We start from the raw sequence: 27,455 nt of genomic DNA, 5'->3' as shown, positions 1-27,455 counted from the left end.
TTCTTTCCTCTTAAACTATACCTGATGGTAGCTTTGGACACCTCTCCAAGCAGTCAGGGAATAACCCTTGAAGAAAAATATTATATAAACAAGTGGAACCAACTTTATAGCACCCGCCAATAAAATTTGGGATGAAGCAAGCACCCTTTCTGATGCCTCTGGTTAACTATGCGGGAGTCTTGTGTCTGTTTCGGCTTCCTCTACAGAAATTCTGCAAATGAAGGAAATGAAAATTGTTCAAGCTTAACACGTCAATACCAGGGTCATTACAGACGTTGAAAGGTAAAGAGTCGACACGGTAATTTCACAGATTCATTTCACTCCATGCTAGACTCAACTTGCCCATGTAAAATTGAACATTTTTAAAATGCCCGTTGGTCAATTACGTCACATTCTTTGCAAGGTTACATGCTATTGGTAGGGACAAGGTTATATGGTGAGTTGCAATAAAACTGAAACAACACTGAAAAGCATGTCAAAACACCCCTTAACACCAAAATTGCCAGTTAATACACTATATAGCACCAAAATGCAAGTTATATCATGGAATCACGCAGCATTTAACCAAAACTTAATTCAAATCATAGAAAAAGTAATATTTTTATGTTTAAAATGCAAGGAATGTCATCATTTCCAGACAAAAATTGTACTTAAGTGAATGAATAAGAAAATTTTTTTAATGTGTTTTATTGTTTATCTCTTAGTGAATCGATTTTAAACCACAAATGCTAGCTATAATTTATTTTTATTGTTATGAATTTATCTATTTAAGGCCAATTTATTACAAAACAGCTTTCATAAAAATAAAACCAATAACACCAAAATCCACTGTTTTATAAATGGAATTGGACTAAAAATAAAACCATGAAATCTTGTCTAGTGATTTCTCCTTGTTTCTACCTAACAGAATCAAGGTCATCAACAGCACTTATAAACATGCTTTAAGTCTACTCTGTTACGCAATGAATCTGTAAAACAATCATGGCTCCAGTGATGGAATGCTAATGTAGCATTGCTGGAATGATGGATGCAGGAAACGAGACAACTTGGACCTTCTGTCACACTGCAGCATCTGCCAAATTCCCACAAGCGAAAAACTGGGGTTTGAATTTTCCAGGAATCGAACCCGGATCTCCAGGGTGGGAGACGAGTGATTGACCACGCAACCAATTTGAACCTTTGCAAGTGAAGAATATACTTTCATACTTTCAGGACCGAGGCAATTAGTCTCAACTTTCCTTCATCAAGCGCTGTTTCACCATGGAGAGTGACAAATTTTTTCTGCGTGTATTCTTTGACCAAAAAAATTTATTTCTAGATCAGAGTTAAATTAAGTCAATAAGATGTAAACATATAAATTAAAATTAAAAAAAATGTACATGTAATTTACATTTACTGATAAACACGAAAACTCCAAAATATTGCAGCATTCAAAAATAAATTTGTATTTTCTAATATTTACAAATTTTGATAACTATAATAACAACTTTAACTGAAATTAAATATTAATCTGATAAAGTTTTTAATTCTAATTTGTACCACATTATTAATGCGTAACACAGTTACGTTCGTTTTCCTTCAACTGGGCCCACACAATAATTGTCCAATTTGGCACCAATGGAAGGAGCGATCGAGGACATGTATTCCTAATTCTTTTGCATCCAGAAACAACCATAAGGAGCACAGCCAACTACATTCCTTCCATACTTCAATGCATAAAGTCCAAACAGCACACTACTTGACATTAAAACGCATTCAAATATTTACTTTTACACTTCACTGTGTCTACAAACATCTGTGAACCAGTATCAGATTTTTTCAGGTGCCATTTGATAAAATGGTTTTAAAACTTTTTTATTTTTATTTTACAGGGAATTTACTAATATATGCATGAAATGGAAAATTAAATGTGAATAAATGTAATACAAAATAAATCTACTATTCACAGGAACATGCAAATAAAAAATTTAAAAGTGCAACATTTTGATTCAGACAGTTACATTCAGCAGTCACGTTGCTAAAAGTCTATGTAACACCATTGACTCAGTCAACTCTCATATAAAATTTGTAGAGTAACATTAAAATGCTGTAAAAGTGAAAAAGAACAGATAAGAAATAAAAATTTTTGTAACATATTGATTACGTACAATGACTGCAATTCATCATATTCATATACTCTTGCCCCTAGTCACATGACATCTTTCACACACTTAACCATGACTGGCTGGCTACATGTGCTTTCATTCAAAATTTTAAATTTTCAAATTCAATTTTAACACATATTGAATTTTTTTTTCACACTTCACACAGGAGTCAAGAAAAATTGATCCAAAATGCAGTCAAATAAAAAAAAAAGAGAAATACACATGGAACCATAACAAGAGGTGTAAAATGTAGGAAAGTCAAAAAAATTATGGCAACAGTATTATTTGTAATTTTAAATCACAATCAATGATTTGTTAAATATAAAAACAATGTATGAATGTTACAGAAAACAATACTATATTTATCAATAAATCATCTTAGCCTGATGCATGTTACATTTCTTTTAAAATTTTTTTTTTTTTGTGATTGAGTACTACATGGTGTAAGTATATCTATTCGTAACAAATAATTAAATGAATATAAGATTTAAAATACCAAATTAAATGATGATAATTTTTTGAATACTCGCAACCCCTATAAACAGTGTATGTTGCATAGTTCAACTTGATAGTAACAAAACCAAAAGTTGTGTGTTTGATTTTCCCAAAAAACATTATCACAGGGAGAAAGAGTAAGGTAACTATTAAGAAAATTGGAATTCAACATGTTGAGCACAATTCAGTTTTGTAAACTTAAGTTTAAATGAAAAAGAATAGATATTATTTTTTACCGTTGCAAACAAAATACATCCCAATATACTAAGAGGAAAAGAAATAACCAGGGAACCTAGGTGTTTTAAACACACCTATTTTTAATAAGAGAATATTTAAGTTGGCAATCACTGGTAAACACATGGAAAAAAGCACTAGGATACCACATTATTCCTCAGTTTAAACATTTTTGTGATTTCCCAAATTTGCACCTATTCTTACCTAACTATCCATTATATGCCTACCTTATTGCCTCTGCCACTAAGTCATAACTGGGGACAAGATTTATGGCGAACTGCAATAGAATCAAAATAACACCGAAAATGTACAATATAACATTAAAATGCAAGTTAGTGCAACAAATAGTATTAGTACTAAATCCTACAAAGTCAAGAAATTTATCAGCATTTAAACTTTTACATCTATGTAGCATAAATTTAGTATGTAATAAAATGCATGAACCAAATGGATATGTAAAAAATTAACTTAAGGTACTTTGTTTGATTTTATAATTTCTTACCAACTCATTTTTTACATTACTGATGTCGGTACATTTTTCAACACACACACGCTTACTCATTTTATTTTAATGTTCTGCATAATTATGTCTCATATTGCATATCACAAGTGATTTTTATTGCAAAACTGCATCAAGTTTTGCAGTCAAAAATAACACTTTTTTGGTGAGATAAATATTAAGAATTAACTGTCACATTTGTTGAATACTACACTATCTTTATGCAAACCGTGTTTGATCGCATAATCGTCGCACATTTGATACTAAAATCAAGTTTGAAAAGTAGGGGTGCAACGTTAAAAAAAAAAAAAATTTTTTGTTAGGTACAGTTATTCATAAACACAAAACCCATTCATGGAAAGTATGTTTATTTAAAAAGTGAAGTATAAAAGAGCACGCCAAACAATTTAAATTAATGACTCATGCAACAAAAACCTTTCTTCAACTTTAAATAGAAAAACAAAATCTGTGATCCGAATGCGAGCCTGAACGAACACGTAACTATCGTAGTACACACCACAAAAGAGTGCGGGCCATCAAATGTAGTTAACTCGGCACTCGACAGAGAGCACATGTTGCATGCACTCGGCGAGATATAGGTATCGATATTTGACTACGTGTGCGGGGTCTATACAGGAAGCAACATACCCAAACATGAATGATGCCAACTAGCGCTGACTACATTTTTGGAAGTGGTACACCACAGTGATGCAAACGAACCGATAAAGGTTATAACGTTTAAAAACTTCTTTAAAAGAAAATTTATTCATCAGACAACTTCGTATATCTGTTAATTAAATAAGTAAGTGGTAATGTCAGAATAAATATAAGATTTTCTTTACTTTAAAATACATCATTTTATACGGAAAAAATACCCACACAAAGTGCTCGGAAACTAGGTAATAATGGGACCAAAAACATCATGTGACGTTTACGCAAGAGGTTTTTTAATCCAATTTTTGAAGCCCTAAAATATAGGTGAGACGATTATGAGCATGCGACGATTATGAGATAAAAGAGGGAAATCTAAATTATTACAATAAATATAAAAACACAAGATTTGATATATTCAAAACAAAGTTTGCTCTAAACTAAACTTGTCCCCAGTCACAACCGACCGGCCTCACACTAAAACTTGAAAATCGAAGATGTAGAGCCTAGCTAGCGTCAATGCAGTTGATAGAGTAAGGAAAGATAACACGTCCACATTAGCAATGATGCAGCACCCCTAGATTTTTTTGAATGCCCATTAAAGATAGGTGGAACCACAAGTGTCTGTTATTTGAAAGTGGTGCATGTTAACAAGCAATTTTTCAACTCAGTTCTATGTCATGACTAACATAACGGTGCAAGGACGAAGCATAGTGATATCTGAACATCAGGTATGCTACTGTCTAGCAAAATTCCCATTAAATTAATGAGTGTGAAACTGCTTATTATCACACAGTTTCTACATAGTGACACACAATTTATATATTCTATGAATTTTCCATGTTACTTGAAAAATAACTGAGGAATATCCAGTGATTTTTTCAAAACTCAAATACAGTGTAAACACCTTATAACGTCACTCGATTTAACGACGAACTCCTTAAAACATCGAAATTGCTTGACTTTGGTTGGTTTACCTTGTTTTCTATACAATAATATATCTATATAGCGTCACGCTCACTCTATTTAACGACAACAATACGGCATTATAAATCATTAAGCAGTACTTTCTAAGTTGCCGAAGTTGATAAGAACTGCAGCTGTGTATGTTCTTTTGTTTGCTGTTTTGTTGTTGTATTATCTAGCACATGTTTACTTCGACTGACGTACCGGAGATTCTAAGAAATTTTGTCTTTTGTTTTTTTGTAGGATGAACTTCCACATGTTTACCTTGGTCACTAGACTTTTGTCAAGTTGTTACACATTATCATTATCACAGTTGCTTACTGATTTTCGAACTGTAAACATGCCGAGTAGACGAAAGTCTTTGTGTATTGACGAAAAAGTTTTATTAATACGCTCAATAGAGGCGGGAGAAAAGATCAGTGATGTTGGAAGACGCTTTGGATTTAGCTGCTTTACTGTGTCTACAATATGGAAAAACAAAGAAAAAAATAACAGACTATACGCAATAAGTGTTATTTATATGAATATTAATGTTCGTGTGTAAAATGTGTACTATATTAGTAAATACATATTATTATAGAATAGTAAAGTAATATCTTTTATTTCTCTCCATTTAACAACCACTCTCTATAACGCCGAAAAATGCTCAGTCCGTTAAGTGTTGTTATAGTATAGAGTTTACACTGTATAATAAGCTGGTATTCAAACTATGGGCAAAAATCGGTAGGATTTCCAGGATGCGGTGGATAACATTTATTGTTCCCATTTCACAGTTACGATTTTGCAAGCGCAAGCAGGCCCCCTAAGACGGGCTTTCTGATTCCAAGGAAAACGCCAAGATGGTATAACTTTTTTTTTATTAGCACTAAACTAACTAACTGTCTACGTTCATTTAAGAATTAATTAATTTTATATTTTATGGTTAAAATTCACAATGTCAAGTCTCAGTGGCACGCGCTTTGTTGGTTAGTTCTGTGAATTTGTCACGATATCTCTCTTGCATTTCATGTTTCTTCAAAAAGTTTTGTCACCCGTCATTTAATAAGTTTTATAAAAAAAAGTGGCATAAGGTCACAACAGTATTCACAACCATGATTGTTTGCATGTGATGTCACAGCTCAATAAAAAGGATGGTGATTCAAAAAATTAATGTTAGGAAACTATCATTACAGACTATAGTAATGAGGTAATGACATGGCGGGTGGGGACGCTCGCCGCACTAGCTGCCCGAGGCGTGCTTCTTCTTGAAGGAGAACACAAAGTCCAGTACGCCCTTCTCCAGCTCGTCCTGCAGCTCGGGCCGCACCGTCCTCACCAGCTGCTCCAGGTACTGCATGAAGCTGCCCGACTGGGGGTTCACGTCGCCGGGGGGCCGAGCCTCGTCGCGCACCGCCTGCGTGATGGTCCGCATGCACTCGTACAAGAGGTCGTCCCTCCTCCGCCCGCCCCCCGCGTCGTCGTCCTCGCCGTCCTCGTCGTCCATCTGCGTGTCGACCGGGAGGGAGAACTGGCCCGAGCTGGTGCAGCTGGGCTGCTCCGGGACCACCTCCTCGACGCCTCCCAGGGACATGGTCGCGTCCTCCAGCGTGAGGTGGTACGAGGGCGGCTCCGGCTTGGGGGCTATCTTCCTGTACGTCCTGCTGGAGCCGACACACCAGCACAACGTTCAACTAGCGAGCAGCCTCAGATACCAAAACACAAAAATTTAGTATTCATGTTCGGTTCAATTTTAAAAAACAGTAATACCTAGACTTACGCCACCCCCCTGATTCATGCAATTTTTGAATCTTCTCGTCAATTCGTTTCATATTTTGTTTCAACGTCTCGTGACTCCTGATTCTCCGCTCCGTCCACTGAAGTGGCCCACCGCCTTGTACGTCACAGCCTTCCCACCCCTCTCTCCTCTCTCCACCCTCCCCAGTGAGTTTGTTTCCCCCTCCTGCTCTTTTCAGATTCCCCACCAAAGCTCTCCGACCGCAGCGTGCTCTATGCAAGGCTATTTAAGCAGCCGTTGGCTGTGCCCCGGGCTCTCTTCTTTTTAGCTTAGCATACTTTAAGCATGTAATCAGTTAGCTTGTTAGGCTAGGACGGTGCCGTGGGAGACTACGCTTCATCAAGGGCTTTATTGAATTTCTCTTTGTGTGGGCACGAGATGGCCGTGTGTAAAGTAAGTTACACAGTCGTGGGATCCCAGTGAGTAACGTAAAGTTCGTCTTTCGCCATCATGCAGGGTTTTGCTAAGTTAGTCTGGGACCCCGACTTTTTCGCCCTAATTAGGTTTTTTCTGTAGCATGTTTTCTTACGCGGTTTGCATCGCCGCTTTTCACGCTCGTTGCTTGGGCTTGTCTGACAGTTTCTCGTTTTCGTTTGTGGTATGTGCTTTAATTCTTGCTTTAGGCACCTTAAGTGCTCTTGTAATGGGTTTCCTGCCAGTGTGACGTTTTTGCTGTTTTCCACCCTTTTGGCTTTGCGCACTGCCATGTGTAAGGTAAGCGCTCCCACGGGCCGACGTCTGGATAGGGACATATTAAATTGTTCACTATGAACTGCTTTTGGCCACTGTGGCTATAAGCATCGGTCTGTCCCCTGATATGTTTTTTTCTTATTTATTTTAGAGTTAACGTGTTTATCGTAGCACCTCACGGCACTTATTTATTGTCTCTAGTTTGCATGTAGTATGCGCCATATGTTACCCCAGGCATTCGTAATGTGTAATGTTAGTTTGGGACCTTTCTTCCTTTTTGTACTTCATACTAGTCAACATTGTCAAACATGAATTGTAAGTACTTTTATAGTGCAGCATATCGCGCTGAGTTATTGTACTTGCTTATAATCTTTGTGGGACCTGAGCTCCCCACACTCTTGTCTTACGTAACTTGCAATGATCTAATACATACTTGTTCGGAGCCTGACTGGCCAACGTCACTATGTATGTTTGAAATTTTGCCAAACTTGTTATCAAACAAAAAGATAAAAAGAAATTATTAAATGGATGCAGATCCGAATATGATATCCGACTTATATGTTTTATTTATTTTCATATGTTTACGTATAGCAATCATTCATACTATACTGTAATATTTACCACAATACTTAACAAACACAACTTGTTCTTTCTAGTTGTCCCTAGCAGAAGAGACTACAGTTCTGTACACTTGTACAATAGTTAGGAGTGTACAGGGACTCTACGAGCGCCATTTGTAACTTGGTTTGAATAAGCTGGTTCACACCACGGTGCACCACAATATTGTTCAATGACATATTCGTACATGTTTCACGCAGAGGAAACTTTGGGTGAAAAGAAAGTAATCTTTGATCCCTTAGATGATTCGGTTAAATTTTAATGAAGTGTTCCAAGTCAAAATAACATCAGTTTAAGTTTCTGCAATTCTAATAATATAATCTGTTGTATTAACTCAGATTTTATTGCACATTACTTTTTTTAATTATGGTTTTCTTTTGTTTCTAGTCCCAATAAACATAATTTGTATGTATTTATATGTTAAATTGAAGCCAGACTTACACACAACCATTGCATTTGAATTAAATTGTAACGTCATTAATATGAAAATGCAAGAAGACTTCAATAGAACTAAATAAACATGAAAATTTAATATATCAAAAGACCTGTCTAATTAATTTTGAATATGACGGTAATCAGCAACTAACTTTTTACTAACCTTTTTAGTTCACTGTAGTCAGGAGGTTAGTTTTTCGAAATTTTAGTTTTATTATAACACTTACAAAACTTTACCTTACCAAAAACACTGGTGTTAAAAAGTAGCCATAGAAGTGAGGATTTTGCCAGTATGTAGAATTTGTTTTGTTTTTTTACCAACTATTAGCTAACTTATTTTTTTTTATTTAGTTATGTTTAAACAATGGTTAATAAAATTTATTTGTGTGTTTCTATAAAAGTATTGCTAGTTGGAAAATTGTCCAGTTTTCAGAAAAATGTTTCGATAAATTACTGGAAAATTCCCCCAAAAATACTTTTCCTGAAAACTAACATCTCTAGTCACAACTGTATTGTGACGTGCGACGTGCCGCGCACGTCTATAATCACGAAGCCGTCAGCCCCTTCCTTCCTTAACACGTGTGCGTGCCGCCGCCACTGACGGCCGCGACAGCTGTCACCGTCCGGCCACCACCGCGTCGCCCGTTGCCAAGGCGACCGCGCCGCGTCTGGGTTGCCATGGTAACCAGGCAAGTGCGCGCGCACACTCCTACTGGCCGCCACCCCTCGCCTACCCCTCTCTCGCCAGGCCGAGCGGGTGCGCGCGCGGCCTCCCCCTCCTCACCCACCTCCGCCTGCCCCCGCCTTCCCCTCTCCCTCCAAGCCGAGGTCCGTCCAAGTCACGTAGGCCGGCTGGAATTCCTGGAAGCGCCCGTGATTCTTGGAACTCCCAGCCCTTCCTACGTCACGCCCTGGCCCTTAGGAGGGGTATATAAGGCCGGGCCTTGGGCCAGGGCTGTCGGTAATAACCGCGAGTGTGCGTAATAAACTCGTACCTCATATCTGAGTGTATCCTTTCGGGGTGAGGGGGCTCCTCGGGAACCCATTCGGTCACCCAGCAGCAGCCAGCCAGCCAGCCAGACAGCCAGGCAAGACGCGCTGACAACCACCAGGAGCCCCGTGAGTATTGCCGCCGATGCCTTACTCCCATAGAGGCACAGGGAAGAAACCCTCTCCCAGTCTGGTGGGTGCTGTCTTCCCCCCTGCAACCCTCGACCCATCCCTGTGGAGGGGGATTCGAGAGACGCCGCCCCTTGGGTCTATGAAAAGGCTCGAGATCGTGCAGCGGCCAAGAGGAGGCAGACGATAGGGACTCCCCCTCCATCAGTATTCTTCCAGGCGCCCATCAGGCTACCATCTGCCCCCACTCCCGTCAACCAGAAAAGGGGCGACGACCACCTGCAGGGCGTTCCACGGTGGAGCAAACCACCAGCGCTCATCAAGCCGTTCCCGCCGACCCCACCGAGGGGACTACACTAGGAATTCAGGCAGCACAGCAAAATATTGAGCGTAGGGAGGGGACTTGCTCCAGCAAGAAGCAACCCTCACCTCGCGACAATTAGTGGCGCCCAACGTGGGGCAAACTTTTAGGACACGTCCGTTGACGGCCAACCACAGCTGCCCCCTCAGATAAATAGAGAAGTAGCAGATAATACTAGCAGTTCTGAGACTGCCTAACAACACTCAGTGGCACCCTCACCAAGGAAAACAAATCATGGCTTCCGAAAACACCCGGGAAAACCACCCCCGCTCACCCCAGGTCCTGGAGGCTTCACAAGCCTGCCCCATCCCTGGGTGTAGAGGCGAAGGGCTGTACTATTTAGAGTGCAATACTTGCGCCAGGCAGTTCCATGGGAGATGCCTCGGGTGGACAGACGAAGTCCGCAGCTGGGAAGGCATGGAATACAAGTGTAGCAATTGCCGGCTGCAAGCCCGAAAGTGCTCTCTACCCACATGCAACGGCACTGGGAACACCCGAGTGACTTGCGGGAGCTGCTCCCAAACTTATCACATGGTGTGCTTAGGATGGGGAGAAGAAGCGGTAGGAATTGAGGGGTTGGAGTACACGTGCCATACTTGTAGGACACAGCTCACCTCATTGGCAAGAGTAAACTTTCAACCACCAAACCCAGGAATAGGCAGTGTAATGTTGCCAGAATTTACGGGACTAGCCCACGAAGACCCCGTCAACTTTATAGAGCAGTGCGAAGCACAACTAGGAGAGGCGGGGATCCCTAATCGCCACTGGCTCCAATATGGCCGGCGACAGCTTAAAGGAAATGCAGCCGACTGGTGGAAGACGTATGGGGATTTCATAACGAATTGGGAGGAAATGACGACACGACTGACCGCCCGGTATTCAGGGGTGGAACTGATGGCTGACCTAAGCCGTCAGTTCTACAGTAGAGAGAAGTCCCCGCAGGAGGAAGCTGAGCTATTTATACGAAAAAAGATTCAAATTTACCGGCGGATACACCCGGGACGACCCCAAGAGGAAGAAATCCCTTGCATCATAGAGTTGTTGCCGCCAAGCACCCGCTCCTTCCTACGGGCACCCCCTGCCCGAGATGTCGAAGAACTAGTAGACAGAGCAAGAGCACTAGAAAGAGATAGGCCCCACCGGACCATACCTGGACAGACAACATCTAAGTCTACCCCCGCAAGCACAGGTCAGACCAATAGAGGCGTAGGCCCGACGAAAGGTGCCGATGCACCCACCCGGAGCCAGCCCCCAAGATGTTGGTTTTGTCCAGGGTTTCATTTAAACCAGGAATGCCCCACGAGACGCAACCCCGCGGGGCAGAACCCACTAGGAAACCCACCACCCAAACCGGGAAACGAACAGGCGGGACGGATCAGGGGACCAGCCGACCCGACCAGACAGTAATGGTCTCCACTCTCCAACATCGTAGCAAAAATGGCCACAACACGTGTATGCCAAGAATCATAGTCAAGGTTGGGGAACAAGAGGTAGTCGCCCTCCTAGACTCAGCCGCCACTGCAAATTTTATACACCTCGAACAAGTACCAACCAACCAACAAGGAAAAATCCGACCTCTAGCAACTATGGTGAAGTTGGCAGATTCAACCAAAGAGATTAGCATAGACGGGAGCATACAGCTAACCCTAGAGACTAGGGCAGGAAGCCACCTCACACCTTTCCTAGTAACCAGCCACATCGAAGAGGGGGTAATCCTTGGATACCCCTGGTTACAAGAACAGGAATTAATATTGGATTTCACTACAGGGAGGGCACACTTCGGTAAAGCAAAAAGAACTACCGAACACTGGCTTGGCACAACTCCAAACCCAGGCACCTCAGAAATCCAGGTCAAAGGACTGAAACATCAGTTGAGTCCTCCCCACGACGAGCAGCTACGGCACATACTCAACCTACACAAGGAGGTGTTCTCAGACAAGGGTCCCCTACGCCAGACCAGGACTACGGCCCACGAGATTCACCTGAGCTCAGATCAACCCATTTATGAACGGACAGGAAAACCCTCGCCACTAAACCGGAAAATCATAGACCAAAACATAGCCGAGATGAAGCAACAGAGACTCGTGGAACCCGCTAATTCTCCATACAACGCTCGGATCATACTAGCCCCTAAGCAAAATGGGGAGCTGCGATTTTGCGTGGACTACCGGCCCCTGAACCAAATAACCTATAGCGCTGCCCCGCCAGTAGTCGACATAGGCCACACCCTCAGAGAATTGGGGGAAGCCTGTATTTTCTCCCGGCTCGACCTGAGGGCTGGATATTGGCAAATCCCCGTAGCTCCAGAACATCGGAGATACACTGCATTCACCAGCCCAACTGGAGAGAGCCTGCAGTTCAGAGTAATGCCCTTCGGGCTAAAGAATGCACCCTGCACATTCCAACGCCTGATGGCAACCGAGGTGTTGGCAGGGGATATGGCCACCTTCTGCGTAGCATACATGGACGATATCATCGTGTTTTCCAAGACATGGGAAGAACACTTGGGGCACCTGAACCGAACACTGGAGAGATTGGAAATGCATAACCTAACATGCCGGATGGAGAAATGCGAGTTCGGCATGCCCCAGGTAGACTACCTAGGGCATGTCATTAACTCAGCGGGAAATCGACCCCAACCGGAGAAAATCCAGGCGATCCAAGAAGCAAAGCCCCCGAAAACCACCAAACAGCTGAAAAGCTTCTTGGGAACTTGTGGATGGCTAAGGGATTACGTACCAGATATGGCAGGGGCCACTGGTCCCCTGCTCCAGCTTCTTAGAAAGGGGCAGAAATGGGAATGGACACCAGAGAGGGAGCAGGCCTTCCAGGCCACAAAGGCATTATTCACCAACCCACCTATTCTGCACCGACCCACAGCGGGCAAGAGAATGATCCTCCAAACAGACGCAAGCCTAAAGGGACTAGGGGCCGTCCTTTACCAATTGGGAGATGCGGGACAAAGACTGGTCATTGGTTACGCCTCAACCACACTTCAAGAGGTCGAAACCAAGTATGACAGCAATGAGCTGGAATGCCTGGCCATCATTTGGGCCATTAAAAAGTACCGATACTACCTGGAAGATGCCCCTTTCACTTTACAAACAGACAACAGAGCACTCACCTGGCTACATCGCCTGAAAGACAGTAAGGCAAAGCTAGCCAGGTGGGCCATCATGCTCGGGGAGTTCGACTTTGCGATGGAGCACTGCCCTGGAAGGGACAATGAGTTACCGGACGCCCTGTCTAGAAACCCAACCGTTTCCCCTCGGGAAGACCAAACTCAGGGAGAATCAGAAAGGATGTTCCCCCCAGACAGGGAACCGCAAAAGGAAACAAGACCTGACAATCACCTCAGGGCTATGAAAGACGAGGGTGACAAGGCCAGATTTCTGAGGAGCCAACAGAATGACCCTAACATCCAAAACCTCTTGGCCCAGTACCCAGACCATTACCAAGAAAGAGATGGGATAATCTGGACCAGGACCTCTACACAGAGACAGAGCTGGAAGATATGTCATATAGAGAGTCGCTGCTGTACTATATGCACGATCACGAACAAGCAGGTCACCCTGGCACCCAAGGCACCTTGGAGGCAGTGACGGAGAGATACTGGTGGCATGGAGTCACAAAGCAAGTAAGGGAGCACGTCGGCCAATGCGTGACATGTACCCAAGCAAAGGTGAGCCCCCCCCACGAAGGCACCATCATACCCAAGACGGCCAAAGGAGATGTGGGACACGATAGCCCTGGATCTCATGGGGCCATACCCCAGAACAAAGAGGGGAAAACAATACCTCCTAGTCATAACAGACCTATTCTCCCGGTGGGTTGAGGGATTTCCTCTTTCTAAAGCAGAGGCCAAACATATAATCGCGGTGATGGAAGATGAGATGTTTCCCCGATGGGGATATCCCAGGAGAATTCTCTCAGGTAACGAATCCCAGTTCACCGGGAGGGCATGGGAGCGAGCATGCAAAAAATGGGACCTGGAGAAATGGACAACCCCAACGTACCACCCCCAGGCAAATCCGACTGAACGCAGAAATCAAGAGATCAAGAAGGGGATTCGCATCCGCATCAATCAGGACCACGCCTCATGGGACAGGCATATCCCTACCATCCTGTTCACCCTGAGGAGGCGCCAGAACAAAGCCACAGCAATGTCTCCTAGCAAACTGTTGTTCGGGAGGAACCTCCGACGCCCAGGGGACTGGAGGTGGACAGAAATCCCCTCAGAAAGCAGCTCCCAGGATCTCCAACCCCAAGAGAGGTGGGCAAAAGCTCGAGGAAACCAGGAGACCTATATCCACAGGAAATACCGTCAGCCAACGGAGAATAACACGAACCTCAAGGAAGGCGATCGAGTATGGGTACGAAGCCATCCACTTAGCAGAAAGAACAGAAAGTTTTGTGCCTCCTTCGCTCCCAGATGGGAGGGACCTACCACCCTCCAGTGCCTCTGGCATAATACCGGATGGGTGAACGACGAGAGGGGGAAGCTGAGAAAGGTGCCCCTAGGCCAGCTGAGTAAAGCCTTGGGTACGGGAGGATACCAAGGGCAGATTAACCACGTTGAAGATGAAGGGGAGGAAGGCTTCCGAGGCTTCAGGGCTGAAGACCCCACAGAGACAAAAAACCCAATCTGGCCACAGCACTTTGACAACTATGCTGAACTCCAGGTCGAGCTCCTGGAGGAGCCGGTCCAAGACCAATGCCCAGAAGTCGCAGGCGGCAGTCAGTCGACTGCCACCCTAATGCCGTTCGTCCCGGTGACCTCGACCTGCCCATCACCAGGAACCCGGAAAGGGCAGGCAAGGTCACCGGAACCCGAGGAGATCCCCTCCCAGGCTGACCAGTCAGCTAAGGACCTCCCGAACCTGTCCGGTCCAGCAGCCAAGGAGAAGGCTGTGGAGCAGATGACTCCACCAGCCAGGACTGCGGACCACCAGGACGACAACACACCTCTCCCGGGTATGCCAGTCCAAACCCTGGTCCAGCTACCCCGACTAGAAACCCCGAACCAGCAGTCTACCCAGAGGACTGACCCAGTGCCAGCAGAAGCTGCCACCGACATTCCAGTTTGGCGCCAGCCCGTCAGAACCCAGCCGCTGTCCCCAAGACGAGAGCAGCCGTGGCGATCATGCAGAGCAGCCGTCAAGAGCAGACCCGGGAGGTACCGGGTGGGCAAACCCAGCATCAATCAGTGAGTGTGTGATTGTGCGCAGATGGCCATTTGTAAGAAAGGGGTGAGGTCGTTAACCTCATCACCTCAGGGGCTTCGATAAGCCACCTGCCCACTCCTGCGTGCGGGTGCAGGATCAACGGAAAAAAAAAATTAACCTCAAGACCAATAAAGACAATTACTATAGACATTTTCATAACCTTGCAATGTATCGCAGTAAGAGAGAAACAAGAGCTCCATTCTAAGAAATGTGCCTATGTGGAAATTGTAAATGTGTAAAGCCGACAGCCATCCCCAGGGAAAGAGAGTGTACATCAATCTTAAGAACCATATGTTATAGCCCAGTAATCATAATGTATACAGTAGAACCCCGATTATCCGTGTTAATGAAGGGGACGAGTGAGTCGGATAATCGAAAATCGCGGTTAGCCGAGTCATGCTTGCCTCAAAGGTCATTAGCCCACAGACAGCCATCTGTGGACATTCGGAGATTACATATATACACATGCTTTGTGTGCGTGTGCGTTGTTGACATAGAGGCGGACTTCTTAGTGTTGGGCAGCAGTGGTTTTTAAGTCTTTCATGTGCGGAGACGTGGGCACGCGAGTCGTTGTTGCACCGAGGTGTGTGGCTAGCCGCCCGCCAGTCCGAGGGCCCAAGACAGCTCATAGCTGCCAAGGTCACGCATTCTTTTCATCGCCTGTAAGCGACGCTGCCACACTTAGTTCATTGCTCTGTTGTCAGTAACACCATCGGGCTGGTTTTTGTTTTACAGAATGACTGCCTTCAAAATTCTTTTCGAGATAAGATTTTTCATACCAGTGCATTGAGACTTTATTTCATGGTTTTGAAACGGTGTCTCTGTCTCGTATAATTCACGGTGTTTTTATCCCCCTTTATTTATATGAATTTTAAATGTTAGATTTTTTATTTTTAGCTTGCTGAACGTGGACTTAGTGCAAAAATGGCCTGTTATGACTTAGTGTTGCATATGGGTCGGAAATCTTATAACAACCACCTCTCTATAACGACCCTAATCTCGGGAATCGTGAGGGGTCGTTATATCTATTCTCCGTTCACTCTTAGCTGAGTTTTGAAATAAACAAACACCGTCGTATCACTGCGCCGCGTCAGCAAGTGATAGGCTGAATTTATCTTGCGTGCCAAGCACTATAGTTGCAACACACACACTTCCATACAGTCGGTGCTCATAAAATAACGGAGAAGTAATATAACAGGAATATGTTCTTCTGTCAAGCCTAGTTTTTTTTAAAAAATTTGCGTCTTCTGTGATAAAATTACGCCACTTAATGGTACACCCTCCGACCTATTTTGTTGAAACCATTCAAACAAACAAGTGTCCAAGCTGCTAAATGTGGATTCTTTCGTCGTCTTGCGTTTATTTAATCCACTTGAAGTGTCAGCCTGTGAAGCAAACTGAAGGATTTTTTCGCGATGTTTTATGATGTCGCGCACTGTTGTGCTACCGACATCAAACTCAGTCGCAAGTTTGCAATCGTTTCTCCACTCTGAAATCTTTCTATAATTTTTGTTTTGCTGTCGATGGACAGTACCACTCGCTTTCTTTTCTGTTCATTTGATGACATGATGAAATGTTGCGCTCAACACTTCCGCACAACACAACGGTATAATCCGTCGGAATGCAGATCACTGTTACAATACATAAAATTATCACCACCTTCACGCTTCAACAATGTAGACTAATGGAATGGACTGTCTCCATGCGCCGGGTAATCTCTGTGGCACGGCGCCGTGCTGCGCGCGGGAGTGTACAGTCCGGTCATGCGGACGTGGAATCGCGCACCAGTGTATAATCTATTCACGTAACATGGAACACAAAAATATTATGTACATACGTATGTATGTACTAGTATTTTTTTTTAAACTTTCTGTGTATATAAACATAACTGAGTCAAAGTACTTTGACCAACATACATTTTGCAAAGTATTTTAACATTTACATACATTTTGAATCATTGGTTATATGTAACTAAAAAATTGGACTTGATGGACATAAATCGCGGTTAATCCACGAATCGGATGATCGAGTCGCGGATAATCGGGGTTCTACTGTATATGTAAATAGATAGGAACCAACCCGAGATTAAGAAATTTGTAAACTTGGCAGGGCACACCATGTTTCCAAGGACACTAACCATAATGATGGTGTAGCCTGGGCTCTGGTTCCTTAGCATGTAAGATAGAGCCTCATCCAGTTGTCAGAGATATTGCAAAGAGTTCGAACTAGGCTGCAAGTTTTAGATTTGAGCCCCCTAGTCACATCGGAGAGCAGAGTTTGTTTCTTCCCCCCTATCACCAGTCAGGTAGGAGGGACATGCATCATTTCACCGTCATTACCGCCCAACCTGAGGGTCATCCCTGCCTTACCCATATCCCCACCTCCCAGAAGACGGAGCACCGTGGAAGGCATCATCCCCAAGACGGAAGGAAGGATGGAGGAACCACCCCGAAGATCAGGCCGCACACGTGGAAAGTGGCTGCCGCCTTTTCAAGGAGAGGGGGTTCGACATGCGACGTGCCGCGCACGTCTATAATCACGAAGCCGTCAGCCCCTTCCTTCCTAAACACGTGTGCGCGCCACCGCCACTGACGGCCGCGACAGCTGTCACCGTCTGGCTACCACCGCGTCGCCCGTTGCCAAGGCGACCGCGCCGCGTCTGGGTTGCCATGGTAACCAGGCACGTGCGCGCGCACACTCCTACTGGCCGCCACCCCTCGCCTACCCCTCTCTCGCCAGGCCGAGCGGGTGTGCGCGCAGCCTCCCCCTCCTCACCCACCTCTGCCTGCCCCCGCCTTCCCCTCTCCCTCCAAGCCGAGGTCCGTCCAAGTCACGTAGGCCGGCTGGAATTCCTGGAAGCGCCCGTGATTCTTGGAACTCCCAGCCCTTCCTACGTCACGCCCTGGCCCTTAGGAGGGGTATATAAGGCCGGCCCTTGGGCCAGGGCTGTCGGTACTAACCGCGAGTGTGCGTAATAAACTCGTACCTCATATCTGAGTGTATCATTTCGGGGTGAGGGGGCTCCTCGGGAACCCATTCGGTCACCCAGCAGCAGCCAGCCAGCCAGCCAGCCAGCCAGCCAGCCAGCCAGCCAGCCAGCCAGCCAGCCAGCCAGCCAGCCAGCCAGCCAGCCAGCCAGCCAGCCAGCCAGCCAGCCAGCCAGACAGCCAGGCAAGACGCGCTGACAACCACCAGGAGCCCCGTGAGTATTGCCGCCGATGCCTTACTCCCATAGAGGCACAGGGAAGAAACCCTCTCCCAGTCTGGTGGGTGCTGTCTTCCCCCCTGCAACCCTCGACCCATCCCTGTGGAGGGGGATTCGAGAGACGCCGCCCCTTGGGTCTATGAAAAGGCTCTAGATCATGCAGCGGCCGAGAGGAGGCAGACGATAGGGACCCCCCCTCTATCAGTATTCTTCCAGGCGCCCATCAGGCTACCATCTGCCCCCACTCCCGTCAACCAGAAAAGGGGCGACGACCACCTGCAGGGCGTTCCAGGGTGGAGCAAACCACCAGCGCTCATCAAGCCGTTCCCGCCGACCCCACCGAGGGGACTACACTAGGAATTCAGGCAGCACAGCAAAATATTGAGCGTAGGGAGGGGACTTGCTCCAGCAAGAAGCAACCCTCACCTCGCGACAATTGTCACAGAAGGCCTACTGTTGTTAATCTATAATGTTGCCAATATGTGGTTCACATTATCTGTTTCATTTCATCGTTGGGATCGTCTGAATGAGCGCTATCTGTGTGGGAAATGCAGGGACTGTTTCAACAGCACACTCTATGCTGCTGGTTGAACAAGGAGGAACACGAGTGCACTGGTAGCAAATATAAAATGCAAGGCACTCACAGATAACTGTAGAAGATATCTACATTTATTTTCTTAAACAAGTGCATGTGCACACCTTCTGTTTTATTCATTCGTCCATCCATCTCTCTCTGTTCTTTTTTTGTCTGGGTGGGGGGGGGACGAATCATCACACAAAGAGGAGAACGGAAACGAGCCCAGCAACGGTTATAGCATAGTGCTCTCTTTATATCCCTTTGGTCAAGTACCTATTCTCTGTCGTTTTAGCATCTGAAACATTTCAGAACAATGTTTCGGATAACATTGCATTAAAATTTGATCTTGTAATTTTACTCTCACAGTGGCCAAAGAAGTTTCACTTCAAAAAATTCCTTCATAGTTATGGGAGAAGGCAGATTGGAGCATAATTCCCGAGCCAACTCCAGGAGATCAAGGAGAGTCACCTCTTCTTGATGGTCCGGAAGTCCAGGTACCACATCATGCTGTGGTAGTGGGACATGTACTGGGATGGAGACACAGCCCGGCCCTCGCGCTCCTCCAGCCTCTTGCGCCTGTAGTACCGCATGAAGTTGTCCCGGATGGTCAGCCAGCGCTGCCGCGCCTGCAGCTCTGCGCACGGAGCACACGCCCACCTACGCTCCAGCACTCTCGCCAACACGCCCAGCATAGTTTATTGTAGACACAACACAGTGTACCTGTATGGTAAGTATGGTAAACCCAGAATGTTAAATACAGTATGTATCTGCCCCATTCCGCTTCCCGCGCGTCGTCATTCCTTGGCACTGTTATCTATCGCTGAGCTGTCTTGGGAGTTCCGCGGGCCGCCGCCGCGCGTAGGAGCACGAACAAGCAAGACTATTCTGAATGTTTCAGGCGTCGGGTCGGCCCGGGATGACGCGATTCGTCACGGCTGGTCTCGCCTGTTCCGCCAAGACGACCCACCGGTACTTGAGCAGTGACGCCGGCCTCCGTGGGAGTTCTGCGACGAGTACGGCGAGAGTTCCGCGACGAGTCCTACGAAGAGTTCCGCGCGAGTGCAGAGTTCCGAGCGAGTCCTGCCACAGTTCCGAGAGTTCTGAGAGCGAAGGGAAGTGCGACATCGGCCAAGAGGGTGAGAGACCCCTCCCCACCCCCTTGAGAGTGGCACAACACGGAGTTCGACTGGATCGTGGGAGTGTGACTGTGTGTGTGGACAGGCGCGAGGTGAGGGACGAACCACTGTCGAGCCTAGCTCCAGTGAGGAGTGCGAACTGCGGATCTTGACAGATATTGAGTGACTTGAGAATGAACATTTTTTAGGTGCCAGTGACTTGCGATCGGACATTTTTTAAGTAGAATTATTTATTATTAATATAAATATTAGTAATTAATAAAACTGTAATAAAATCTAATTGGGCGATCCCTTACGAACCCAGTTCCCCCACTACATAGATTGTTACAGTTCAAAATCCCTCTTACTTCAAGCCCAAATTTTTGCAGGAAATTGTTTTATAAACCTAAAGAGAACTTCTAATTTTTTTTTGTTTTGTATTTATTATATTCCGTACATCCTTTATGATAGAAACCATAAGCCTATGTGGAACAAATAAGTTTTATGTTTACAAATTACATAGAAATGAAAAAAATTGCAAAATTTAAAGTTTTAAACATTAATTGCATTAACATTACCAGTAGAGCCACAATAATTAAAACTGAGCTAGGTTTAATACTGAAATACAATTACTGGATTTGTTCGATTTGCGTTAAATTTTGGTGTTCACAAACTACCCAATTTGAACTGTTAGTCATCAAGTTGGCATATGTATGTATTTATTGGAATCTAATGCCCTGAAATCTCACAATTTTAAATCAAACATTTTTATATTTGTAAGTATTTTCTGTACTATTTTCTTTGATAGATATATTTGTATTAACATTGTTATACGTTATATATTTGTATTTTTAGTACAGGTGCATTTTAGTATCAGCATTAATGGAATAATTCTGTTTCTGAAGTGATGATAAGGCTTCAGTTTGTTTTGTAGTTAAATAATTTGAAAAGTATCACTGTGTCTTTTTGTAGTTACATTATACTTAAAAGTTTAATTATTTACAGTCATTTGGGTGCTATTCCAATTAAGATATTCAGTAATTACTCCAGTAGGTAATTTTAGCTTCCTTAAAAAAAATATTGTAATTGTATGTTTTTTTTTTTTTTGCTACATGTGAATGTTCAAAGCAATATTTTTTTATAGTATGAGTTTGCACATTGTTTGTGCGGAATTAGGTACTTGGTTGTTGTTATCTTTCAGTAAATGATAGATGACAGCCTGACTTCTTAAAGAGACATACACTTAAGATAATAAATAGCAGAAAGTTGTAAACCAATAGAGGGTAGGTTATCAATGGTATTTATGATTTAGCAGCTGATTCAGCAACTGTCACTAAGTTCAGCTATAAAGACTAGGTTCATTTAGATTAGAATTAGTAGGTACTCTTGATTTCTACCATGAAGACTAGACAACATTGACACACTGCTTTCGAGCTCATGCTTAATAGTAAGCACAAGGCAAATTGTTTCTAAAACAAAAGAAGCTTCACAAACAATATAGTTTATTACATTTTTCAATGTGTAAACATCTTAGCTCTTGGTATACGGCATTTGGTAGGAATGATTTTGTGAATGGTACGGAAATAGAATGAACGTAAATTTGTAACCACTGTGCCGAAGTCATAAGAAAGCGAACCCACATGTAGCAACATAAAGATGCACTATATAGTCACTTTCTTAAACATGTTGGTGAGCCCAATGAAACTTTATGATAGTGAAACTACCTTGTAACATACTTGGTAGGTAGATTAAAATAGTCATAGTCATAGTAAAAATTAATTACAAGTTTTAAAATACAAACAAAAACTGGTATTACCTACAATAATTATAATACATATTCTCCTTGCAAAATCTCAATAGGTTCAATAGCACAGAGGTAGAGCCAGCACTTGTAAAGTTCAAGGGTGAATTTTTGATATGGTTCAAACCTCACAGGAATTTTTTTTGTTTATAGGTACTTTTTTAAAATAACATAATAATAATAATAATAATAATATATTACATAATAATAATAATAATAATAATAATAATATTACATCAGCTCAATAAGGTTAAGAATTGTTTGCAGGAATTATTTAAACACTTATTTCAGTTGTTTAAGTAAAAACAAATACACAAACATATAGTACTAAGTGTTGTAATTTGTGTATTAAAATGTTTTAGGATAATGCCATAGAATTATAACTTTGAACGGTGCGGAAAGTATAAACTATTAACTGATTAGTGAATTTTAACAAGATGGGCAGTATTTTAATAATATTTCTTGTCAAAAATTGGATCCAAAGCCGGGGTTTAGGATTTTATCAGGTCTTTTTCGCTTTTATCGGAGCCATTTCTAATAGTTTAAAATTTTCATCTGTTTTGTGCAGCTAGCTGCACTTGATGGTGGCAGCAACGTTTACAGTTCAGGCAGCAAATTATAGCAGCAGGCACAGAAAATGTCCGAGTGATTTGCATCCAGAAATTTTGGTATTTGAAAGTGAATATTTTATTTATCAGAATATTTATCACGCTCTGCATTATTTAAAAGAATTTTACATTCAATTTATTGTCCGAGTTTCGTATTATAATTTTTTTTGCAGCATAAACAACACGAACATTGGAATTTGCTTATTACCGAGGTTAGTTGTTTACACATCACTGGTAACAACTGAAAGACTCGCTCACAATTTTTTTGTTAATGCCTTTCACTACCTGGTCTTTCTAAAATGTTCTATTTTTTTCTTAAATTTTTTTTTCATCCTAAAAAAATTCAAAAATCTGTAAATGGTACCTTTAACTTTACATACACATACTTACCGGTAACTATTCTGTGAAAGGGTGTTGCGATACTTAAAAAGTTCAATATTAGTTTACCATTTTAACATTTGTTAATCAATATTGCTTAACAGTGTGAGAATAGTTGATTAGTTTCAGTAAGCAACATTAAAAATACTGTGAAACAGTGTGAATGGCTGTTAGGTTAGTTTAGCTACATTTTAAGGGCCAAGTTCACAAGACACCCTGCATTAATATTGGTTGAAAATAAATTACGAAATATAAGATGTCATAATTTGGCCAATGATAATGAAATTGAATAGAGGAATGAAGGAAAATAAATCCAAATTATAATTTGGTTTTTGAAGGAAAAACAGTTGTGGTACAAGAAAGAATAAAGTAATACGTGAAATGAAATATAATGACAATAGGTATGTGATTAAATCAGTATACAATTAGTATTTGGTAGATAGAAAGAAATTCATCGGAAATGTTTGGTAATGAGTTTAACAGTCACGAGAGAAATGAAGGGTTGTGTTTCTTTACATTGAATAAATTTAATGTTACGGTGTAGAGAATATATGTGTAGTTGTGACTGTAGTAGTGACAGGGGAACTGATAGTTGGTTTTTCACGATATTGACTGAATTTAATAAGTAAATGGCTAAATGTTTTGGCATAAAATTAATATATATATAGCTATACTAGTAATATTGACAGTAAATGTTTGCCATAATAAAGTCAGGCAAGATTTTTATGGTTTTTAAATTTATATCGTTCGGGGCTTCGCCCCCATAGAGTCCAATATGTTGTTACCCCTCACACTGCTCCTATACTTATGGCACATTCAAATGTTCCGCCAGAGAATTGCGTGTGACTGTTTTGAAAAGCGTACCACAATCCCACAAACTGCCACAAGAGGGCGCAGTAGAGTCAGTGCCTCAAACCCTTAATAAACATCAAATAATGTTGTAAACCTTCTTCTTGTATTCTCAAGTGTATGTGTTATTTTCAGGACCCCACAAACATTCTACGTGTTTGTTTTATTTAAGTTACGCTTCCAAAGAAACGGACCTGAACCTGCTGAAGGCCGCGTAAGTATTAAATAATTTTCAAACAGTAATCTTAATATTTAAATTTTGGATGCTTAAATAATGTAATAATTTTAGGAAGGCAAATCATATGTTAACGGCACAAATTTGAATTATCTAATTGTAATTTAAAATTGGCTTCAGCTGTGCTGTCTAGACGCCTCAGCGGCCATCGCTCACCCCAGTCGCATCACCCGAGGTACGACACTTCAGTACTCCGAGGACTTCCATCTCTGTATTGCAACTGACCTTTGCCACTGTTTTGAATCTAAATAGACTTTATTTATCCTTGGACCTTACCTCGGGGGGCTCAACAACTTAGTTAATTCAAATAGTAATCCACTAACTGGAGTTCGGTCACTAACGCTAAGACTTATCCAACCAGTCGTGACATTAGGCAGTTTAACAGTTTAATCTTTTTATTAAGTAAATGAGAGGCATGCGGTGCATTGTAAATCTCTGTACCATACCGAATATCCTGTATTATTTTCTACATTTGTTCACGACTTACGGTGCGATTGATGTGTGGGACGCCAATAAGAGCTCACTTAATATCATCTTATAGTGAGCCTAATGCTGAGAGCAGGCCAGATGAGGACACATCAGGGAAATAGAAGTCATGCTTCCTCTTGGATGACGTCATGCCCAGAGAATAGTGTCTCAGCCAGGTCCGAGTCCCTTGAATATAATGACACCCATTAATCTCACTAACTTCATTAAGCGAATCCCCCAACCACATCAAAATGTTTTGTGACTTGTAGAAGTGTTTTATGGGCATATTTGCTGTGTTAAGTGAGAGATGTATTGTGTGTTTCGTTAGCAATGTTCCGTAACATATTTATTTTATTTGGTTAGGTGAATCGTAAAATATATTAGGTAATGTAAGAATGGCTCTTTTGCTAAGGTACCTACGTCAGATTTGCAACCATTGAAGTGATAAAAACCAACAAAAAGGTTTCGTGAGGGTAGATAAGCTAATTAAAATAAATATTTATACTTTTAGATCATGATATTGTAGGGATATTGAAGTTGTAAACAAGGCAGTGCTGAAGTAACAACAACCTGTATGTCCTAATAGTACCGTGTGCGGGAATATGGTGTTTTGGACAAGAAATTTTCACATGCTTGTTTTGCACAAAATATCGTTATTGAGGAAATTAAATTTGATTACAGAACGTATTTTCAGTATCGTGCTCTATTCTATACTAGAATAAGTGAGGCAGAAGTATAGTTCAAGATACCTGAGTAGTTTAAATCATATTAAAAATACAGATGTGCTATCCTAACATATACTAAAAATATACAATACCATAGATATTATATGAACAGTACCTTGTTAAATACTAAAATAGATGTAGTTATTATAATACCCAGAATGTTACAAAAAAAATTAATTGAATAATTCAATTATAAGAAGAAGTATCCCATAAAATAAAAAACCAGATGGGATAATAGTATAGTATATGACACCATGGCAAATATATCTTTGGTATCATGTTATATACTAGAAGAGGTACGGATGTAGAATAGAATACAATATCAGAAAGTTAATTTAAAAAAAAGAAACATTTTGTGCAAAACATGCATGTGAATGCTCCCCACCCAAAATCGCCATATTCCCACACTTGTCACGTAAGAATGTAGCGGTGGTAATAAAGTGTCAGCGGCACCATGTTGGTGACATCAATATTATGGTATTAGGATCTAGACTACTTAATACTTTAATAATTCTTAACTAGCCATTCAAATTATTTCACTGTACTATCTTAAATTTAGATACGCTAACCTCACAAACAGTCCACACAAAAGTGATTGAAATGTATCTAATCTAACCACTCGTTAACTATTTGAAGTACTGCAACATCCTTTCACAGAACAGTTATCATTACTAGTAAGTAAAGCAAGAACCTATGGTATTACCATTTTATTCTCACCCCAGCTTAATTGCAAAGCCTATGAATAAATTATTCAAAACTATTTCAACGACTGGACACACCTGATATGCCAACTTCTTTTCCAACAGATAACCAAGCTTTTTCCTTCTTCGAGTTGTCTCTATAATAAATGTTATTCCTATTATACAGAAGAGGATGTTTACGCACAGCGCTTATTATCAAGCCGTCAAGATCATTTACTTTAACATTCATATTATCTCCAAATTGAACTACAAGCTTAATTCCTATTTTGGGACTTCCTTAGACTATTTTGTGCAATAACAATCGGAAAAATCTCCAATTTAGTAAAGAAGTAACCTTTAATACTAAAAAACACATAAATAGATAAACAAATACAATATTTAAAGTAACTGTTTTACAGTAAACGTAAGCAATAATGAAACGAATATTGATAAAAACCGTCGATATAATCACAGTTCTTAATTATTTACTGTAAAGGTTATTAGAGGTTATGATACACTTGAACAACACTAGAAAAATAACAGATGTATAAACAGCCACAGAGTAAATAACGTACAGCCATGAATTGTTCGCACTTACGCTTATCAGTTCTTTTAAGTTTGTTATTTCCTCTTTACGTTTCTAAACTTCAAAGTACGAAAACAGTAGTTGATAAATGAAAAGTACATTAAAGAAAATGTGCATCATATCTGAAACTAAAACCAATTTTTAAATTGAATATTAGGCAGTGTAGTATTCATGATATAAATAACTAATTTAACATTTGTACAATCTGAGTAAATACAAAATAAATGTATAAGACGATAATAGTGAATCGCCAAGGTTGGGGAATCGCGCTTAAGCCTCAATTACATTGAAGGGGTTTTACAATCTGTTAGTTGGTGAATTCACTTGCTGCTAGTAAACTCACCCAGTTTAATCATGTTTACTAGTGAACGAGCAGATTGTAAACTATTTGCGAGTAAAGTTGAAAGCCAGGCTATTTTACTCGCTACTTGCTGACATGTGGGATTGTAGGCTATTAAACTAGCTGTGTGTCATCATAGTTGCTAGTGAACTTGTTGCGAGTAACTCGGTGGTTCCTGATTTCAGGGTCTACAAATTGTCGACTAAACTAATTCGTGTGGGAGTCGTTATTTTAGCTCATGCTATCAATATATATATATATATATATATATATATATATATATATATATATATATATATATATATATATATATATAGAGAGAGAGAGAGAGAGAGAGAGAGGGAGAGAGAGGGAGAGAGAAAGGGAGAGAGAGCCGAAAATTGAGGAAGAGAAAAGTGTGAGTGAAACCATGGATAAAAGGACATGAGAAAATTGGTGCATCGAGCTGTTTACTGAAAGAGTTATCACAATACTTTTAAATAGACATTAACCATTTTGATGATTTACTGCAGAAAAAAATGGAATTCTAAAAAAAAAAATTAGAATGGCAATCCCAGTACCAACAAAACTGGAAGTTAAACTACATTATCTAACAATTAGTGATTCCTTCAAGTCTCTAGGATACCTGTTTCGAGTTCCCGAATCAACAATACCTATATATGTTTTTGCCTGAAGTG

General features: G+C 41.8%; 1 protein-coding gene across 3 annotated transcripts; it reads right to left on the bottom strand.

The window, feature by feature from the left end:
• Positions 1–1,288: 1,288 nt before the first annotated feature.
• On the bottom strand, positions 1,289–26,401 carry LOC134540630 (uncharacterized). Of its 3 annotated transcripts, XM_063383480.1 has the most exons (4): positions 25,952–26,031; positions 24,467–24,633; positions 19,462–19,627; positions 1,289–6,629 (listed from the first exon to the last, which is right to left on the bottom strand). In XM_063383480.1, the coding sequence occupies exons 3-4, from the start codon at positions 19,581–19,583 to the stop codon at positions 6,209–6,211; spliced, it is 543 nt and encodes a 180-aa protein (XP_063239550.1). In that variant the 5' UTR covers positions 19,584–19,627; positions 24,467–24,633; positions 25,952–26,031; the 3' UTR covers positions 1,289–6,208. The 3 variants fall into 3 exon arrangements, with proteins under 3 accessions (XP_063239550.1, XP_063239548.1, XP_063239549.1); XM_063383478.1 differs by lacking the exon at positions 24,467–24,633 and having other exon boundaries at positions 25,952–26,401; XM_063383479.1 differs by lacking the exon at positions 24,467–24,633 and having other exon boundaries at positions 1,289–6,626; positions 25,952–26,401.
• Between the last annotated feature and the right edge of the window lie 1,054 nt (positions 26,402–27,455).

Source organism: Bacillus rossius, chromosome 17 (assembly GCF_032445375.1).
Source record: "Bacillus rossius redtenbacheri isolate Brsri chromosome 17, Brsri_v3, whole genome shotgun sequence".
Taxonomy (NCBI): Eukaryota; Metazoa; Arthropoda; class Insecta; order Phasmatodea; family Bacillidae; genus Bacillus; species Bacillus rossius.
Note: the sequence above shows the minus strand (reverse complement) of the source record. Positions and strands in the feature narration are given on the sequence as shown.

Bases quoted from the DNA above. Each gene is read 5' to 3' on its own strand.
- LOC134540630 (XM_063383478.1), bottom strand. From the start codon at position 26,102: ATGAATGTTAAAGTAAATGATCTTGACGGCTTGATAATAAGCGCTGTG. The intron at 19,628-25,951 runs GTGTGTCCAGTC...CTCCGTGCGCAG, and splicing joins AAAAGAAGTTGGCATATCAG to AGCTGCAGGCGCGGCAGCGC. The intron at 6,630-19,461 runs GTGACTCTCCTT...TGTCGGCTCCAG, and splicing joins TTCCGGACCATCAAGAAGAG to CAGGACGTACAGGAAGATAG.